Source organism: Plecotus auritus, assembly GCF_963455305.1.
Source record: "Plecotus auritus genome assembly, chromosome: 4".
Classification (NCBI taxonomy): Eukaryota; Metazoa; Chordata; class Mammalia; order Chiroptera; family Vespertilionidae; genus Plecotus; species Plecotus auritus.
Window position 1 is genome coordinate 38,411,969 of NC_137775.1, and position 14,235 is coordinate 38,426,203.

At 44.6% G+C, this 14,235-nt stretch overlaps 1 protein-coding gene across 1 annotated transcript; it reads right to left on the bottom strand.

Annotated features, from left to right (window-relative positions):
* Positions 1 to 3,865: 3,865 nt before the first annotated feature.
* Positions 3,866 to 12,517, bottom strand: MFSD4B (major facilitator superfamily domain containing 4B). Its single transcript, XM_080664669.1, has 4 exons — positions 12,141 to 12,517; positions 9,109 to 9,277; positions 7,999 to 8,115; positions 3,866 to 6,446 (listed from the first exon to the last, which is right to left on the bottom strand). The coding sequence occupies exons 2-4, from the start codon at positions 9,128 to 9,130 to the stop codon at positions 5,206 to 5,208; spliced, it is 1,380 nt and encodes a 459-aa protein (XP_080520795.1). The 5' UTR covers positions 9,131 to 9,277; positions 12,141 to 12,517; the 3' UTR covers positions 3,866 to 5,205.
* Between the last annotated feature and the right edge of the window lie 1,718 nt (positions 12,518 to 14,235).

The following is a 14,235-nucleotide window of genomic DNA, read 5'->3' on the forward strand; positions in this document are numbered from 1 at the left end:
GGTGAGAAGGATTCTGAGGCTGCTTCTAGACTTAGCAGGAATAGAACTTTAATACATAAGCAACAGTTAATATGGTTAATGATGGCGAGAACAAACACACCATGATCTATACTAATAAAAGGGTAATATGCTAATAAGACCAGACTTTTTCCGGATGACCATCTGCACATCCTTCCTGACAAAGCTGGGCCCGGGCAAAGCCGCCTGCCAGCAGTCCCGGGCACCAGCGTCTGTGGCTGGCTGTGGCCCAGGAGATGGAGAAGCCGCCCACCCAGCGGTCCTGGGTGCCAGTGCCTGCGGCCTGGGCAAAGCCACCTGCCCACCATCCCCTGCAGCTGCAGCGGCCCAGGTGAAGCCAGCCCGGCTCCCGGTGCCTGTGGCCAGCCAGAGGAAGGGAAGCCTGGGTCCTGGGTGCCTGTGACTACTGGAGGAGGGAATCCTGGGTCCCGCATATGGAGCCAAAGCAGAGGTGGTTAGGGGCAATCAAGCCAGAAGGGGACCACTTAGGGGAGATCAGGCTGACAGGCAGAAGCAGTTAGGGGCAATCAGGCAGGCAGGCAGATGAGCAGTTAGGAGCCAGCGGTCCCAGATTGGAGAGGGTGTGGGCTGGGCTGAGGGACACCCCCCCACCCCCCGTGCATGAATTTCATGCACCGGGCCACTAGTATTGTATATTTGTAAATTGCTAAGGCAGTAAAAGTACTCCTTGCAGGTAAACGTGTCCCTTCCTAAGTGCTCCTACCTCTTGAGTCTACTACTATCTTCAACAAGGGTCAAGGTCCAAAGAGTGCCTGGACTCAGAACAGGGCAATCTCCTCCTCAGAGTAGAAGATTCTCTGCGAGTGATATGTAAAAGGGCTGAGGAATAAGAACCTGCTCAGTGAGCCCACAGGTGTGACCCCATGCAGTGCACCATGACCTTGTCCTCTGTACTGAACAAGTCCCCGCTGGGATCAGACTCAGCGCTGGAGGCTTCCTAAGCAGGTTTTCACTATAATCACCTCAACTGCACTGGGCTAAGTAATATTCACAAAACTCTAAATCAAGGGTGACCTCAATGATTACATGTAAAAATACTAGACATGGACGGACAAACATACACCAGGAAAACAGGAGCTCGCTACTTTACTGCCTTTTCTGAAACTACATAAAACCTATTACATTCAAATGTATTGACTCTTCAGCTAACAGATTTGTTACAGCAAATCTTACTTGAAAGCTTGGTGGAGGCGAGGATCTCATCAGCCCTGTCCTCTGTTATATTCCCAGGGTGACTGCAAACATGCTACGTGCTCAGTAGGTATCTGTTAAACAGCGGAAAGGTGTGGACTTGGAAATCTTTCTGGTCCATAGAGAGCAGAGATGTAACACAAACTGGGAATCCTTTTGTATCTCACTCATGCTACCCTATTAGGACAGAGCTATTTTCCTTGGTAAAAAACAAACAGTCCACTACTAACCTTCTCTAAGAAGGGTAAGTTCTGCAACTGGGTGTGATTTTTTCCAATTCCTTTTCAAAACATGAAAGAGACCATCACTGCCAGGGCCCGACAATTTGCATCCCATTCAGGCATCCACTAGCAAGTATTCACGAAGCCCAGGGACACAGCTGCTGGGAGAAAGAGGTATAGAGCAGTGGTCGGCAAACTTATTAGTCAACAGAGCGGCAAACCGCGGCTCGCAAGCCGCATGTGGCTCGCGAGCCGCAGTTTGCCGACCACTGGTATAGAGCAAGCAGCCTGGCCCCAGCACTGGGCCCAGCTCCTGAGGGCTCCAGGCCCAATCCAGCCCATGGTTTCCCAACTACACACCACCTGATTCCAAGATGGCCAGAGATTATACATAAAGAGCACACAACACAAGACCACTGGTTTAGCAGAAAACTGGGATCAAAACTTCAAAATACATGGTAATGACACCTGGTATGCCAAGGCCAGGAGAGGAAGTTCATTCTTAGTCTACAGTGCTTAGCACAAAGTAAGCTCTCATAAGGTGACCACAGAAAAATGTTGGAAATAAAGAACAATCCTTGACTGTAAAAGTTGTGTTGTAAAACCTTACACAGTAGATTATCCTATATAATAAAAGGCTAATATGCAAATTGACCAAACAGTGGAACGACCAGTCACTATGACTCGCACTGACCACCAGGGGGCAGATACTTAACGCAGGAGCTGCCCCCTGGTGGTCACTGCACTCCCACAGGGGGAGCGCCGCTCAGCCGGAGCTGGGCTCACGCTGGCAAGCGCAGCGGTGGTGGCAGGAGCCTCTCCGGCCTCCACAGCAGCACTAAGGATGTCTGACTGAGGCCAGGCTGAGAGACCCACACCCACCCCCCAGTACCCGAATTTCGTGCACTGAGCCTCTAGTACAGGGGTGGGCAAACTTTTTGACTCGAGGGCCACAATGGGTTCTTAAACTGGACTGGAGGGCCGGAACAAAAGCATGGATGGAGTGTTTGTGTGAACTAATATAAATTCAAAGTAAAGGAGCGGAGGGGAGAGCAAGAGAACCGGATAGAACAGCCGGATCCAGCCCGCAGGCCGTAGTTTGCCCACGGCTGCTCTAGTAACTAAATAAAAATCCAACTCAAGTTCAACCTAATTCAGATGCCAATTAGCCAAAGTGCATTGAGGGAAAGAGCTTAGACCCTAGCTGGTTTGGCTCAGTAATTAGAGCATCGGCCTGCAGACGAAGAGTCCCAGATTTGATTCTAGTCAAGGGCATGTACCTTGGTTGCAGGCTTGACCACCAGCCCTGGTCGGGGTGCATGTGGGAGGCAACCTATCAATGTGCCTCTCTCACATCAATGTTTCTGTCTCTCCCTCTCCCTTCCACTCTCTAAAAATCAATGAAAAAATATCCTCCAGTGAGAATTAAAAAAAAAAGAACTGATTATTAAGATGAATGCTAATTCTTAGAATTGTACTAAGTCTTATTCTTCCAATATGGAAATACATTATCAAACTTTAACAATGCCTATAACCTCATATGGCCATTCACGTTTTGGTTTGTACAACTCTAGTGAATTTTCCAGTGTGGATTTCTAAATTTTCTGCTATATTCTTATTACCATCCTTCTCTCCCTGAGCTGCATCTTCTACCCCTTAAATGTAGCTGCCAAAAAGCTGCTACTGTCTAAATTCCAACAACCCAAGGAAGGGCAATAAACAGAGGCAGAGGTTATCTCCAAGTTCCGGCTAAGAGCAAAGTATAGTTTAAGAAGAGCGAGAAGCATAGGTTGTCACTCTTCATTTCTCCACCAGCCCTCTCCAAAATTGTTAGATTATTACTATAAACTAATATATTGGCAGGTATATAAGGTGAACGGGCAGTAGTCCAAGGAAAGTGCTGTCATTCACTTAAGAAAAAAGGCAAATTTAAGAGAAAGCAGACATACTGCAATCAGGTAGAAATTATTATGTTAGTCAGCATAAAACTTAGTAAAGAGAAGTGAACAAAATCTGTCATCAATGCTAGTAATTTTTCAAAGGATGGCCCACACCAGCTTTGCCACACTCTGTATATGAAGTACCCTTGTGATCCTTAACTCTGAGGCCACCAAGCCACTTTCTCATCATTACTCTGATTTCCTAGGTATTTCAACCCCAGGAAGAAGAGCCCTGGAGAGGGGATACAAGTATCCCCATCACTGGGAGCTGTGCCTGATTGCAAGGGGAACTAGCGGCCGGCTTACAGTGCTCACAATGTGATTCCCAATCGGACTCAAGGAGGAGCGGATTCCGGAACAGCAAGCCTCAGATCCAGATTGTTGCTGAGGTAGGCAAAGGACCTCCAGAGACCCCGATCACAGTCCTACTGCTAACATAGCAACTCTAAAACAGCTATGAAGTCGGAACACAGCATTTCCAAACTTCATTTTAACATAGAGAAAATCCGCATAGAAAAATAATCTTTTTAAAATGGTTAAAAATAATCTCCATAATTGAATGAATTGCATATTCCACTGGATCTAAGACACTGGTTGTAAAACGCAACATTACTCTATATGTGTATATGGAAAAAAACTGTCAATTCAATTTGTCACAATGTTAATCATTGATTATAAGACATTCTGATTTCAGAGATGTTAAAAATGTGAAAAAAGGTTATCTTAGAATCGATGAAATACATTTAAAAATGTATTCTTTAGATAATTATTCAAATAAAGTATTAAACACCGAGTCTCTTAGATGGACATGTATTCATAGTCAGTAGCACATTCTTGAAGCTATCCATTTTGTTTCACTTGAAATGAAGAAAGGGGTGGCACTTACATTAGTTTCTAGCAGACATCTTACACAAACTTTAAAACGTAGGGATTCCTAGTTTGAAAGTCGCTCAGTTTCATTTACAGAATCAGAGTCCGAGAGATGAGATACACGAGGCCCAGGTACGTTATGCGACGGAGTCCAGGCCGTATGGCTAGTGAGCAGCCGCCAAGGCGTGAAGCCAGGTCTCTAGGGCCCTGTTCTGTGCTCTCTGCACAGAAATCAGACATCCATGAGGCATTAGCGTTCCTCGGTCCAACACTACAGATATGGTAAAACATTAACAATCTCTGTCCATTGTCAAAGAGGCTACTTTATGAAACGACTATCTTCAACTTCCCTGGTAGGATACTGATGTCTGATAATTTGTTCAACTAATCAATTCAACTAGATCAGTCGTCGGCAAACCACGGCTCGAGAGCCACATGCGGCTCTTTGGCCCCTTGAGTGTGGCTCTTCCACAAAATACCACAGCCTGGGCAAGTCTATTTTGAAGAAGTGGTGTTAGAAGAAGTTTAAAAAATCTGGCTCTCAAAAGAAATTTCAAGTGTTGTACTGTTGATATTTGGCTCTGTTGACTAATGAGTTTGCCGACCATTGGACTAGATGGTTTCACTCTATTAAAATACCACCCAACTTCTCAAAAACAAATGCCTTCTTTGCATGCTCTAAGAGGTGAAGGCCATAAAATACTACCTAATGAGCCACAGGCCAAACACTAGCCTGACAAGATCCTGCTGAGACCAGGGGTTCTTTATGGAAGACTCTGGGGATTACAGAACGTATCAAAACTTTGCAGCATTTGCTGCACACTGACACAGACATTTTGATCCCCAAAGCATGCTGAAAATCTGCTCATGCTCTGCTCTAACTGGCCTCTTGAGAACTGGCCATTATTCAATAAAGTCCGTAGATAATCCATCTTCTCTGTGTGTTAGTCCCTCTTGTCCTGGTTTCTTGCAAGGTGATTCCCAGGGGACTTGCCAGCATGAACTGGAGAGAACTCACACACTAATGCATTTGAGTGGAACTGGTTGGAGACTTCTGCTGTGGATTCCATCGTAATATTTCTAGATGTCTCTATCACAGAATTCCTCATGGTATCATTCATTTCAATCACTTCAAAATCCATTTCATTCCATTTTTCTGCATCATCTTCTTCATTCTCTTCCTCGTGGTCATTTAGCCCAGAGCTAGAGAGCAACGATTTCTGGTCCTCACTTTTCCTGTGTTCTTTTTGCTGACGATTGAGAGGTGAGGTGGCTAATTTATACATCACAGGAAATAAAACAGCAGTAGCTACTGCTGACCCCAAAGAAGTATACAAAACGACAGGTAAATCAGGGTATTTTCCTTGGAGAATTCCAATGACTGCAGGAATAGCCATTTCTCCCAGGGAAGCACCAACTACAAAAAATGCTGCCGCTTTCCCATGGATGGTCGTGTACTGCTCAATCCAAGAAACGCCACTGGGAAACGTGGTTGCCATTGAGGCCCCATACACTGACGTTGCTATCCACAGACAACTTGGGCTCTTGTTAAAAAGCACCAGGAATAATGAGGACAGCAGGCTGCCAATGTTGCTCAACACAATCATGGTTCCAGGTTGTAAACAAGTAGCAAAAAAGATTGCCAGGCCCCTGCAGGTTGCAAAGGTCCCCCAGAAGACGGAGTTCAACCCGGCCGCTTCACCTTCGGTCATGCCGGCATGAGTGGTTGCAAATGAGAAAACGTAAGAGCCATACGTTACTTCAGCTCCAACATAAAAAAAGAAAAACAGGAAAAGGAGACAGAGAAGTGCATTGTGATATTTAGCTCTTCGAGACCTCTGAGCAGATGTTTTTGCTTTTTCCTGCTGTGAGCTTTTTTTGAAAAACAGAGCAAAAAGAAAGATAGATGCTACAAATATGTAAGTAGCAATAACAGCATAAGCCCACAGTAATTGCATATTGTCAGGTACTCCAAACAGAGACTCCGCGTCAGCTTCAGGTGACAGGCGGAGGGCAGAATGGTCCAAGTCAGCCTCTGTGTGGTTTTCAGCAGACACTATGGTGCCCAATGCCAACTTAGCCAGCAGTGGAGCCAAAAAGGCACCCAAGGCAAAACTGAAGTGTAAGGCCTGCATATGCGGGGCTCCTCTGTCCCCCCAAATAGCCAAGATTAAGACGTTACCACCTACCAAGGAAAGGTGAGAAAAATTATTTAACATAGTAACTTAGTAAAACAAAACAAAAACAGTTCATTACTATCAGAAAGAAGATGAGTCTACTTTACATGGCACAAGGATTATAATATTCTAAGTTATCAAATGTTGCAACTAAGTCAATTCCATGATTAAGGAACTCTAGGCCGCCACCACCAGAGAACTCCAAGCACTGTAACATCAAAAGTTCACAAGTGGAATTCTACAAGCTGGTAAAGCACTACCTCCTTGAACCAGGCACTTTCTCCCAAGGCTGTTTATAATATCGTTCTAATACCAGCCTGGGGGGTGGAAGATATGCATACATTTATTTACAAATATTTTAAATATATATTATCATCAGATCATGGCCAAATTACCAACTCTTTCTGTACTTGCGATTGACAGCCACTTGAGGAGTATTATTTATGTGTACAGCAGATGTAAAACACGTGTTCAGAAACCCGAACACTACAGGATCCTGCTGTGCCCATTGCAGGAAACAGGGGCACCCTAGCACCTGCAGGTACACTATCTACACACCTGGCAAGGTGAAAGGCAAGAAGCATCACGTCTTCAGTTTTCTTTCTCTTTCTTTTAATATATTTGCAGATAAATTCCACCCTGTAATTTCACAACCAAACTAAGCCTAAAGTATAAAATATTTTCCCGTCTTTTCAAATAACAGTAGAGTGGGGAAGAGGGGGAAAAGCTGGTTTTAGGGATAAACAAATGTCATGTACGTTATTTGTAGGTTTTAAAACATATCAAGGTACATGATACATGGAGAGGATCTCCTGCAGGAAGGCTGGGACTTTTAAGAGAAAAGGAAGAGAAGAAACATAATACACAGCACAGGTTTCTCTTGGTCTGAAAGACAGAGTGCATTTTAAATTAAAGAGCTTCTTCTGCCCTAACTGGTTTGATAGAGTGTCGGCCTGCGGACTCAAGGGTCCCAGGTTCAATTCCGGTCAAGGGCATGTACTTTGGTTGCAGGCACATCCCCAGTAGGGCACATGCAGGAGGCAGGTGATTGATGTTTCTCTCTCATTGATGTTTCTAACTCTCTACCCCTCTCCCTTCCTCTCTGTAAAAATCAATAAAACATATCTTAAAAAATAAAATAAAAAATAAAGAGCTGCTTCTATGATTTCTCAGCGAAATAATCGTTCCAAACTTGGTTCAACCTATTGACCCATCAATTCTTCCCATACTACAATGATCCAGTTATATCCCAAAATGAAAACTTGCCCATTTGCACTGAGTTACCCACATGGGGAGTGGGGAACGAGTCCCTCTTTGGATACTGTAAATCAATAATCTCTCACAGAACAAAATTATTTAAATTCACTCTGTGGCTGGCTGCTCAAACACAAGTACCCTACTTGACAGAAAGAGTGCTTGCCAGAAGGGTAGTTCTGTCTAGGTGACCCCATAAACACCTCAGTAGGTCAGTGCCTGCCAGTGACAATTTAATATCATCTGCTCTGCTTTTTCTAGTACAAAGTCCTTAGTCCCGGAGATGACGCTGAAAGGCTCACTAACCTGTATCCAGAATACCAATGGAAACACCAAAGACGGACATCATGACAATCAGTAATACTGCAGTCTTACAAAACGGAACAAGATAAAGACCGACTGTGGTAGCCAACATTGACACCCCTAAGAAGAAAGGTAAAAGTCAGCTGTAAGAAACAAGTTCGTGCGAAGAGGCATGGATCAAGTCTGCATCTGAGAGGTTCATCTTCTACAAATCGTCATTTCATTTAAAAGCTTTTAAATCTTTATGGGCTATAAAAATTATTTGAACATGAATACATTTCTAGCACTGCTAATAATCAAACTATAAATTATACCACAAGGCAAAGTTTTATAGCAAAACAGACAGCTCTAAAATTATTTATTTAAATATTTCATATTTAAGAACCTAAAGAGAATTTTAGATCTGAGATTAAAAAAAGATAAAAAATAAAATGCAATTACTATAGTAGGTTGCAGTAGAAACAGATTAAATAAGTTATTTGGGACTAGGGAGGGAAATCAAAAAAGTATATTCTTTCAACACATCTGGAAATCAGAGGATTATTTATTTATTCATCAATAGTAAATTATTTTCCTTTTTTCCAAAGCAGTTTTATCACATTAATCCAAACTTTCTGTGAGCATGTCAATTTATTTTAAAAAGAGTAAGTTAAAAGCTTTGCCATCTATTTCAAGGGTGAGGTAGAGAGGTCTGGGGCCATCACTGACATGGGGCAGCAGGGACAGAAATTTAGCTTATGTGATTTCACCACTCCCACCGCCCCCTCCATTCTCAGCCCACGGGTTAGCTTAGGCAGGTTCAAGAAATTCATTTTGATCTATAGTGACCCCAGATCTGCCCTCAACTCTGACAAGCAGAGCTCTTTAAACAACTAGTATGTGATCCAGGGGTGGTGCCTAAATGACAGTGACAGTCAGGAAGGCCAAGGACTGCTAACACACTCTAGGGCTGAATCACCAGAGCGGCCCAGTACAGGTTCCCCAAAGCTGCAGGCAGGAAGCCTAACCACCCACTTAAGTTGTCAACCACTCTGCAAGCTAGTATGTTTCAAACTTAAAAACAAATTATAAATTCCCTGGAAGTCATAAAGAAGGCAAAATTAGTTTACTTACCCAAAAGTAGAAAAGGATTCATACTATCAAAAAGAACTCCACCAATCACAGAACCACTCAAATATCCAGTCGCGCGGCCCACAAAAATCAGAGAAAGATTGCTGATATTACGGTTCACATTTGTTGCCAAATCTTGAAACGTGGGTCCCAGGATCGCGACACTCAATCCCTAAGATTTTAAAAGACAAAAGATTTTCTTTACAACCATTAAAATAATGCCTATCTATGTGGTAGCTTTTTTCACTATTAAAAAGGGAGGAGGAGTTTCAATGTAATGTAGGGGATACTTTAAGTCCCATAGTCAGGAAAAGCTCACAATGACACCACTAGAACTACTAGACTCCTAGTCTGGGTGTGCCAACCCCTACTGTTTTCCTAGTTTTAACGACGCCCAATTTTTAAAATATCCTTTAATACTTTTGGCTTTTGCTACAATTGTTTCCTTTTTGGACAATCCATAAAAGACTGTTTTGTATTAATAGTAAAATGTTAACATTAAGATAATTTTTGAAATAGTTTTGTATACTTTGAAACATACTACATGCACAAATAGCTGACACAAGAATTTAGGTGTTGCAATTTTTAGCTATTAAACCATCAAAATATTATTCCCCCTTTTTGATGTTGTTAAAATAGACAACAGTATGTGTAATATAACAAGCAAACTGAACTATTAAGCAAGAGAGACAGATCCATAGAGAGAGCTGGCGGACAGCCCCAGAGGGACTGAGGAAAAAACAAACAAAAAACAGAAAAAGAAAGAACTCATGGACATGGACAACAGTGTAGTGATTGAGGGTGGGGGAGGGGGTACGTGGAGGTGGAAGAAGATATAGGGAGATATATGGTGATGGAAAAAATAAAGAGGAAAAAAATATTTACTAATATAATCCAGCTACAGGTTGGGACCTCTTGTGCTAACATTTCCAGCCTAACCACCAGAAAGACAGTGGGAATGCAAAACCAGCAGTCAAATGAAGCCATTAGGTGAGGAGGAAGAAAGAAGCGGTGGGGGGTGGGGAACAGACAGCAGTATTTCCTGATGCACATGGGGTCGGTCATTCCTTTGAATAATGGCAAATAAAACACGCAGGAGATAAACAATTTAAACATTTATAAACCTACGTTTTTTCTTCAAAAAAAAAAACAAACCCCACACCATCAGGAGTACTATCTAGAAGGCTTTCTTCGAGAATATTACATACACGTGTAAACAATTACTTTAAGAATAAAATTTTACTCAAAGACAGTGTAGTGTTGGCAAGAAATAAGGGTTACTGTTGGCTTTCAGAGGAAATTTGTTGAACAATTAAAAAAATGTTTCTAATTGGTCTACATGTCAAGAATAATTTTTTGCAGCATTATTTACAATAGTCAGGATTTGGAAGCAGCCCAAGTGTCCATCAGTAGATGAGTGGATTAAAAAAAGCTGTGGTATTTACACAATGAAATATTACTCAGGCCGAAACCGGTTTGGCTCAGTGGATAGAGCGTCGGCCTGCGGACTGAAGGGTCCCGGGTTCGATTCCGGTCAAGGGCATGTACCTTGGTTGCGGGCACATCCCCAGTGGGAGGTGTGCAGGAGGCAGCTGATCGATGTTTCTCTCTCATCGATGTTTCTAGCTCTCTATCCCTCTCCCTTCCTCTCTGTAAAATATCAATAAAAATATATTTAAAAAAAAAAAAAAAAGAAATATTACTCAGCCATAAAAAAGAAGGAACTCTTACTCTTTCCAACAGCATGGGTGGACCTGGAGAGTATTATGCTAAGTGAGGAAGACAAGTACCATATGATCTCACTCATATGTGGCATCCAATTAACAAAATGAAGTAACAAGCAAAATACAAACAGACTCATAAATAGAGAGCAGACTGACAGCTGTGGGGGAGCCTGCGGGTAGGGGAATTGAGCAAAAAGGAGAAAAAGCTCATGGACACACACTACAGTGTGGTGATGGAGAGGGGAGAGGTGGAGGAAAGTATAGGGGTGAAATGGTGATGGAGACCTGACTTGGGGTGGTAAATACACAATACAGTGTACAGATATGTTGTAAGAATTGTGCACCTGAAACATAAATATCATTAACCAATAACACCCCAATAAATTCAATCAAAAGGTGGGGCGAACAATTTATTCTCATTGCACTGCTCTGCTCTAATGGCTGGCTGCACCCCTCCCGGCCCAGCTGGAGCAGTCCCTCAGGACAGGCACAGAGGAAGCCCCAGGGAGGGAAGGCTGAGCCACCCGCTGTAATCAGTTTCTGCCTTCAAAGCATTGACAACAGGATCTGGCACACAGTCAGCGTTCATCAAGCGGCTGCAATCATTTCTATTTTCTCAACTCAAAATATTCTAAGAATCAGTTATGGCTCAGAGAAAGACCCGAGGTGACCAGACGCGACTCTCCTCAGAGGACACACCCTCCCCACTCCCCAGGGTCCCAATATTCAAGACAAGTGACGAGGGGTAGGCTTCCCGAAATAAGGGAACGGCGGGGGTTGGCAAAAGGAACGTCCAGCCTTGCAGCTACCTCTAAGAGAAACACCGAAGAATCTGAAGGTTTGTTTTACATGGAGTCGTGGGTAAAATAAGAGATGTTATTCCTGGCTCTGCCTCTTTACTAGCTGTGTCGTCGGCAAAAGTCACTTTCCCTCTCTGGCTATATTTCCCCAACTGCAAAAAGAAGGTTCGGCTGACTTTGGTGAGAAGAAGGGAAAATCCCAGAAAAGCAGTTTGTGTAATAATTTGAAGGGGGGCAGGGGGGCAGCGACTATAGACCTGACAACCCCTCTTGTATCTCCCCACCCACGGAGGAGGGGTAGGAAGGTTTGCTGAAGCTGGAAAATCAACTTCACACTTGACAATAACCCTCCAAGAACAGAATTGTGCCCATTTTCCAGATTAGAAAACTGAGGCTCCGGCAGGTTAAGGCGCCAAGGTCACACAGTTTGCCAGTAGCGGAGGCGAGACCACATTCCCTGCAGGACGCCTGCTCATGCCCCGACCCGGGAGGGTTCCAATCCTGCTCTCACCAGCCCCAGGAAGGAAGCACACAGGATCGCGGTGATGAACCAGCGCAGCGTGCTCCCGGCCCCGCCGCTCCGCCGGGAGGCTGCCACCGCCTCCAGCTCATTCTCCCCCGGCGCCTCGGCCTGCAGGAGCCGCTGCCCAGCAGCCGGGGGCCCGGCCCCGCGGAGTTCCACTTCCAACTCCAGCTCGGCGGCTCGGAAGCAGCCGTCTTGCTGCTGCCCGGCTTCTCAGCGGGACCTGGGCAATTCCTCCGGCCTCCAGATCCCGCCGTCGCCGCTGGCGCCACCTCCCTGGGGGCGGCCCCTGGCCAGGGCAGCCAAGCCCAACTTTGGAACCCGCTGGTGGCTGCGGGCTGCGCACGCACCCCTCCTGCACGCGCGACACCTACGCGGATCACGTGGCGGAAATGTGCTCTTTTTCCCAGGCTGCGCCGCAAACCGGCTGTTGACGTCGTTGCCTAGGAGACCGGACTCGCTCTCCGGCACAAGTGCCTAGCTGAGCCCACAGAGGCCCGCGGCTGGCGCCCCTGGCGGAGCGAGCTGGAACTGCAGCCTGGGCCCGGCGAATCCCGAGGTGAGACGAGGCGGCAACAGGGTCCGAGGATTGTGAGGGCGGCCTTCCTGTCCGCTGGGGCCTCTCCGGGCAAAGGGAGCCCGAAGGCCTGTCCTTTAAACAACTCTCTAAAATTCTCGCGCTTTCGAGATCTGTCGCCTATTGATCTGTCGCTTATCTGTCACTTAACATTTGTTGAAACTCTCATGGAAGTGTTCACGGTTATGGTCTCATTTCTCCCTCCTAACAACCGTGTAAGTTCCCTGTTCTCCTCGTGGTGCAGTAGGAGGAGTAAGTCACAGAGAATTAAGCCGCTTGCCCAAGGTCAGGCAGCAGGCCAGTGGCTGCATGAACAGCAGCTCCTCTCGCCAACCCCTGCAGCTAAGCCCATTGTTTAAGGAACTGGAGCGGTATGCCTTTTGCTCTTTGACCAAACAGACCACAGCCTCAACATGTGTGAGTATTTTTCTCTATCGTCTATCACCTGATTCTCTCATCCACTTAGGCTCCCAGACTACAAACCTGGGTCTCATTAGCATTTCCCTGACTGTTGTGTTGCTAAGCTAGGAACAAACATCAGTACCAGTATTTTTATTTTCTACTTTTAAGCAAACTACATAAAAGCCTACTTGATTCAGTTATTAGTTATTAAACACCTAGTATGTGCCAGGCATTTTTCTAACAATGAAAAAATGAACACAAATTCCTTCCCTCATAGACAAGATAGACAAAGGACAAATGCATTTGTAATATGATGTCAGAGAGTGATAAGTACTCTAAAGAGAAATACAGCAGAAAAAAGTAGATAGAGTAATAGAAGGGGGTGTTTTAAGGTATGGTAGTGTTGGGAAAGGCTTCTGAACTGTCCTGTGAGTCATGTCCTTGAACAATAACTTCCCTCAGCCTCACTTTCCAAACGCATGGGTTAAATTAGGTGATCTCCGAGGTTCCTTGCAATTCTGACTTTGAGAAGAGCAGCAAACAGCTTAATCCATTTAAAACCATTCCTTACTCTCATTTTTGTCCCAATAGTAAAAAGAACTTGAAACAGGTTTAATACCAATTAATACTGTTACTTCCTTCTCCCCAGATTGAGGTTACCCTTCAAAGTTCTGTGGTAGGTAATTATAAAAAAGGTTAGCATTAGCATAAGTGCTGCATTTTAATAATTATTTAACAAAATTATATCCAAAACTAGGGCATAAAAAGTCACTGCAAAATTCCATTGTAGACATCCAGGAAGGACTGAGAAGTAACCCTAGATCAGTGAAGGAAGATTTAGTCAAGTCCGAGGTAAACAAATTAAAGCAGGGATGGGCAAACTTTTTGACTCGAGGGCCACAATGGGTTCTTAAACTGGACCGGAGGGCCGGAACAAAAGCATGGATGGAGTGTTTGTGTGAACTAATATAAATTCAAAGTAAAGGAGCGGAGGGGAGAGCAAGAGAACCCTCCGCTCTTTCGGCTCCGCGGGCCAGATAGAACAGCCGAATGGGCCGGATCCGGCCCGCGGGCCGTAGTTTGCCAACGCCTGAATTAAAGTAT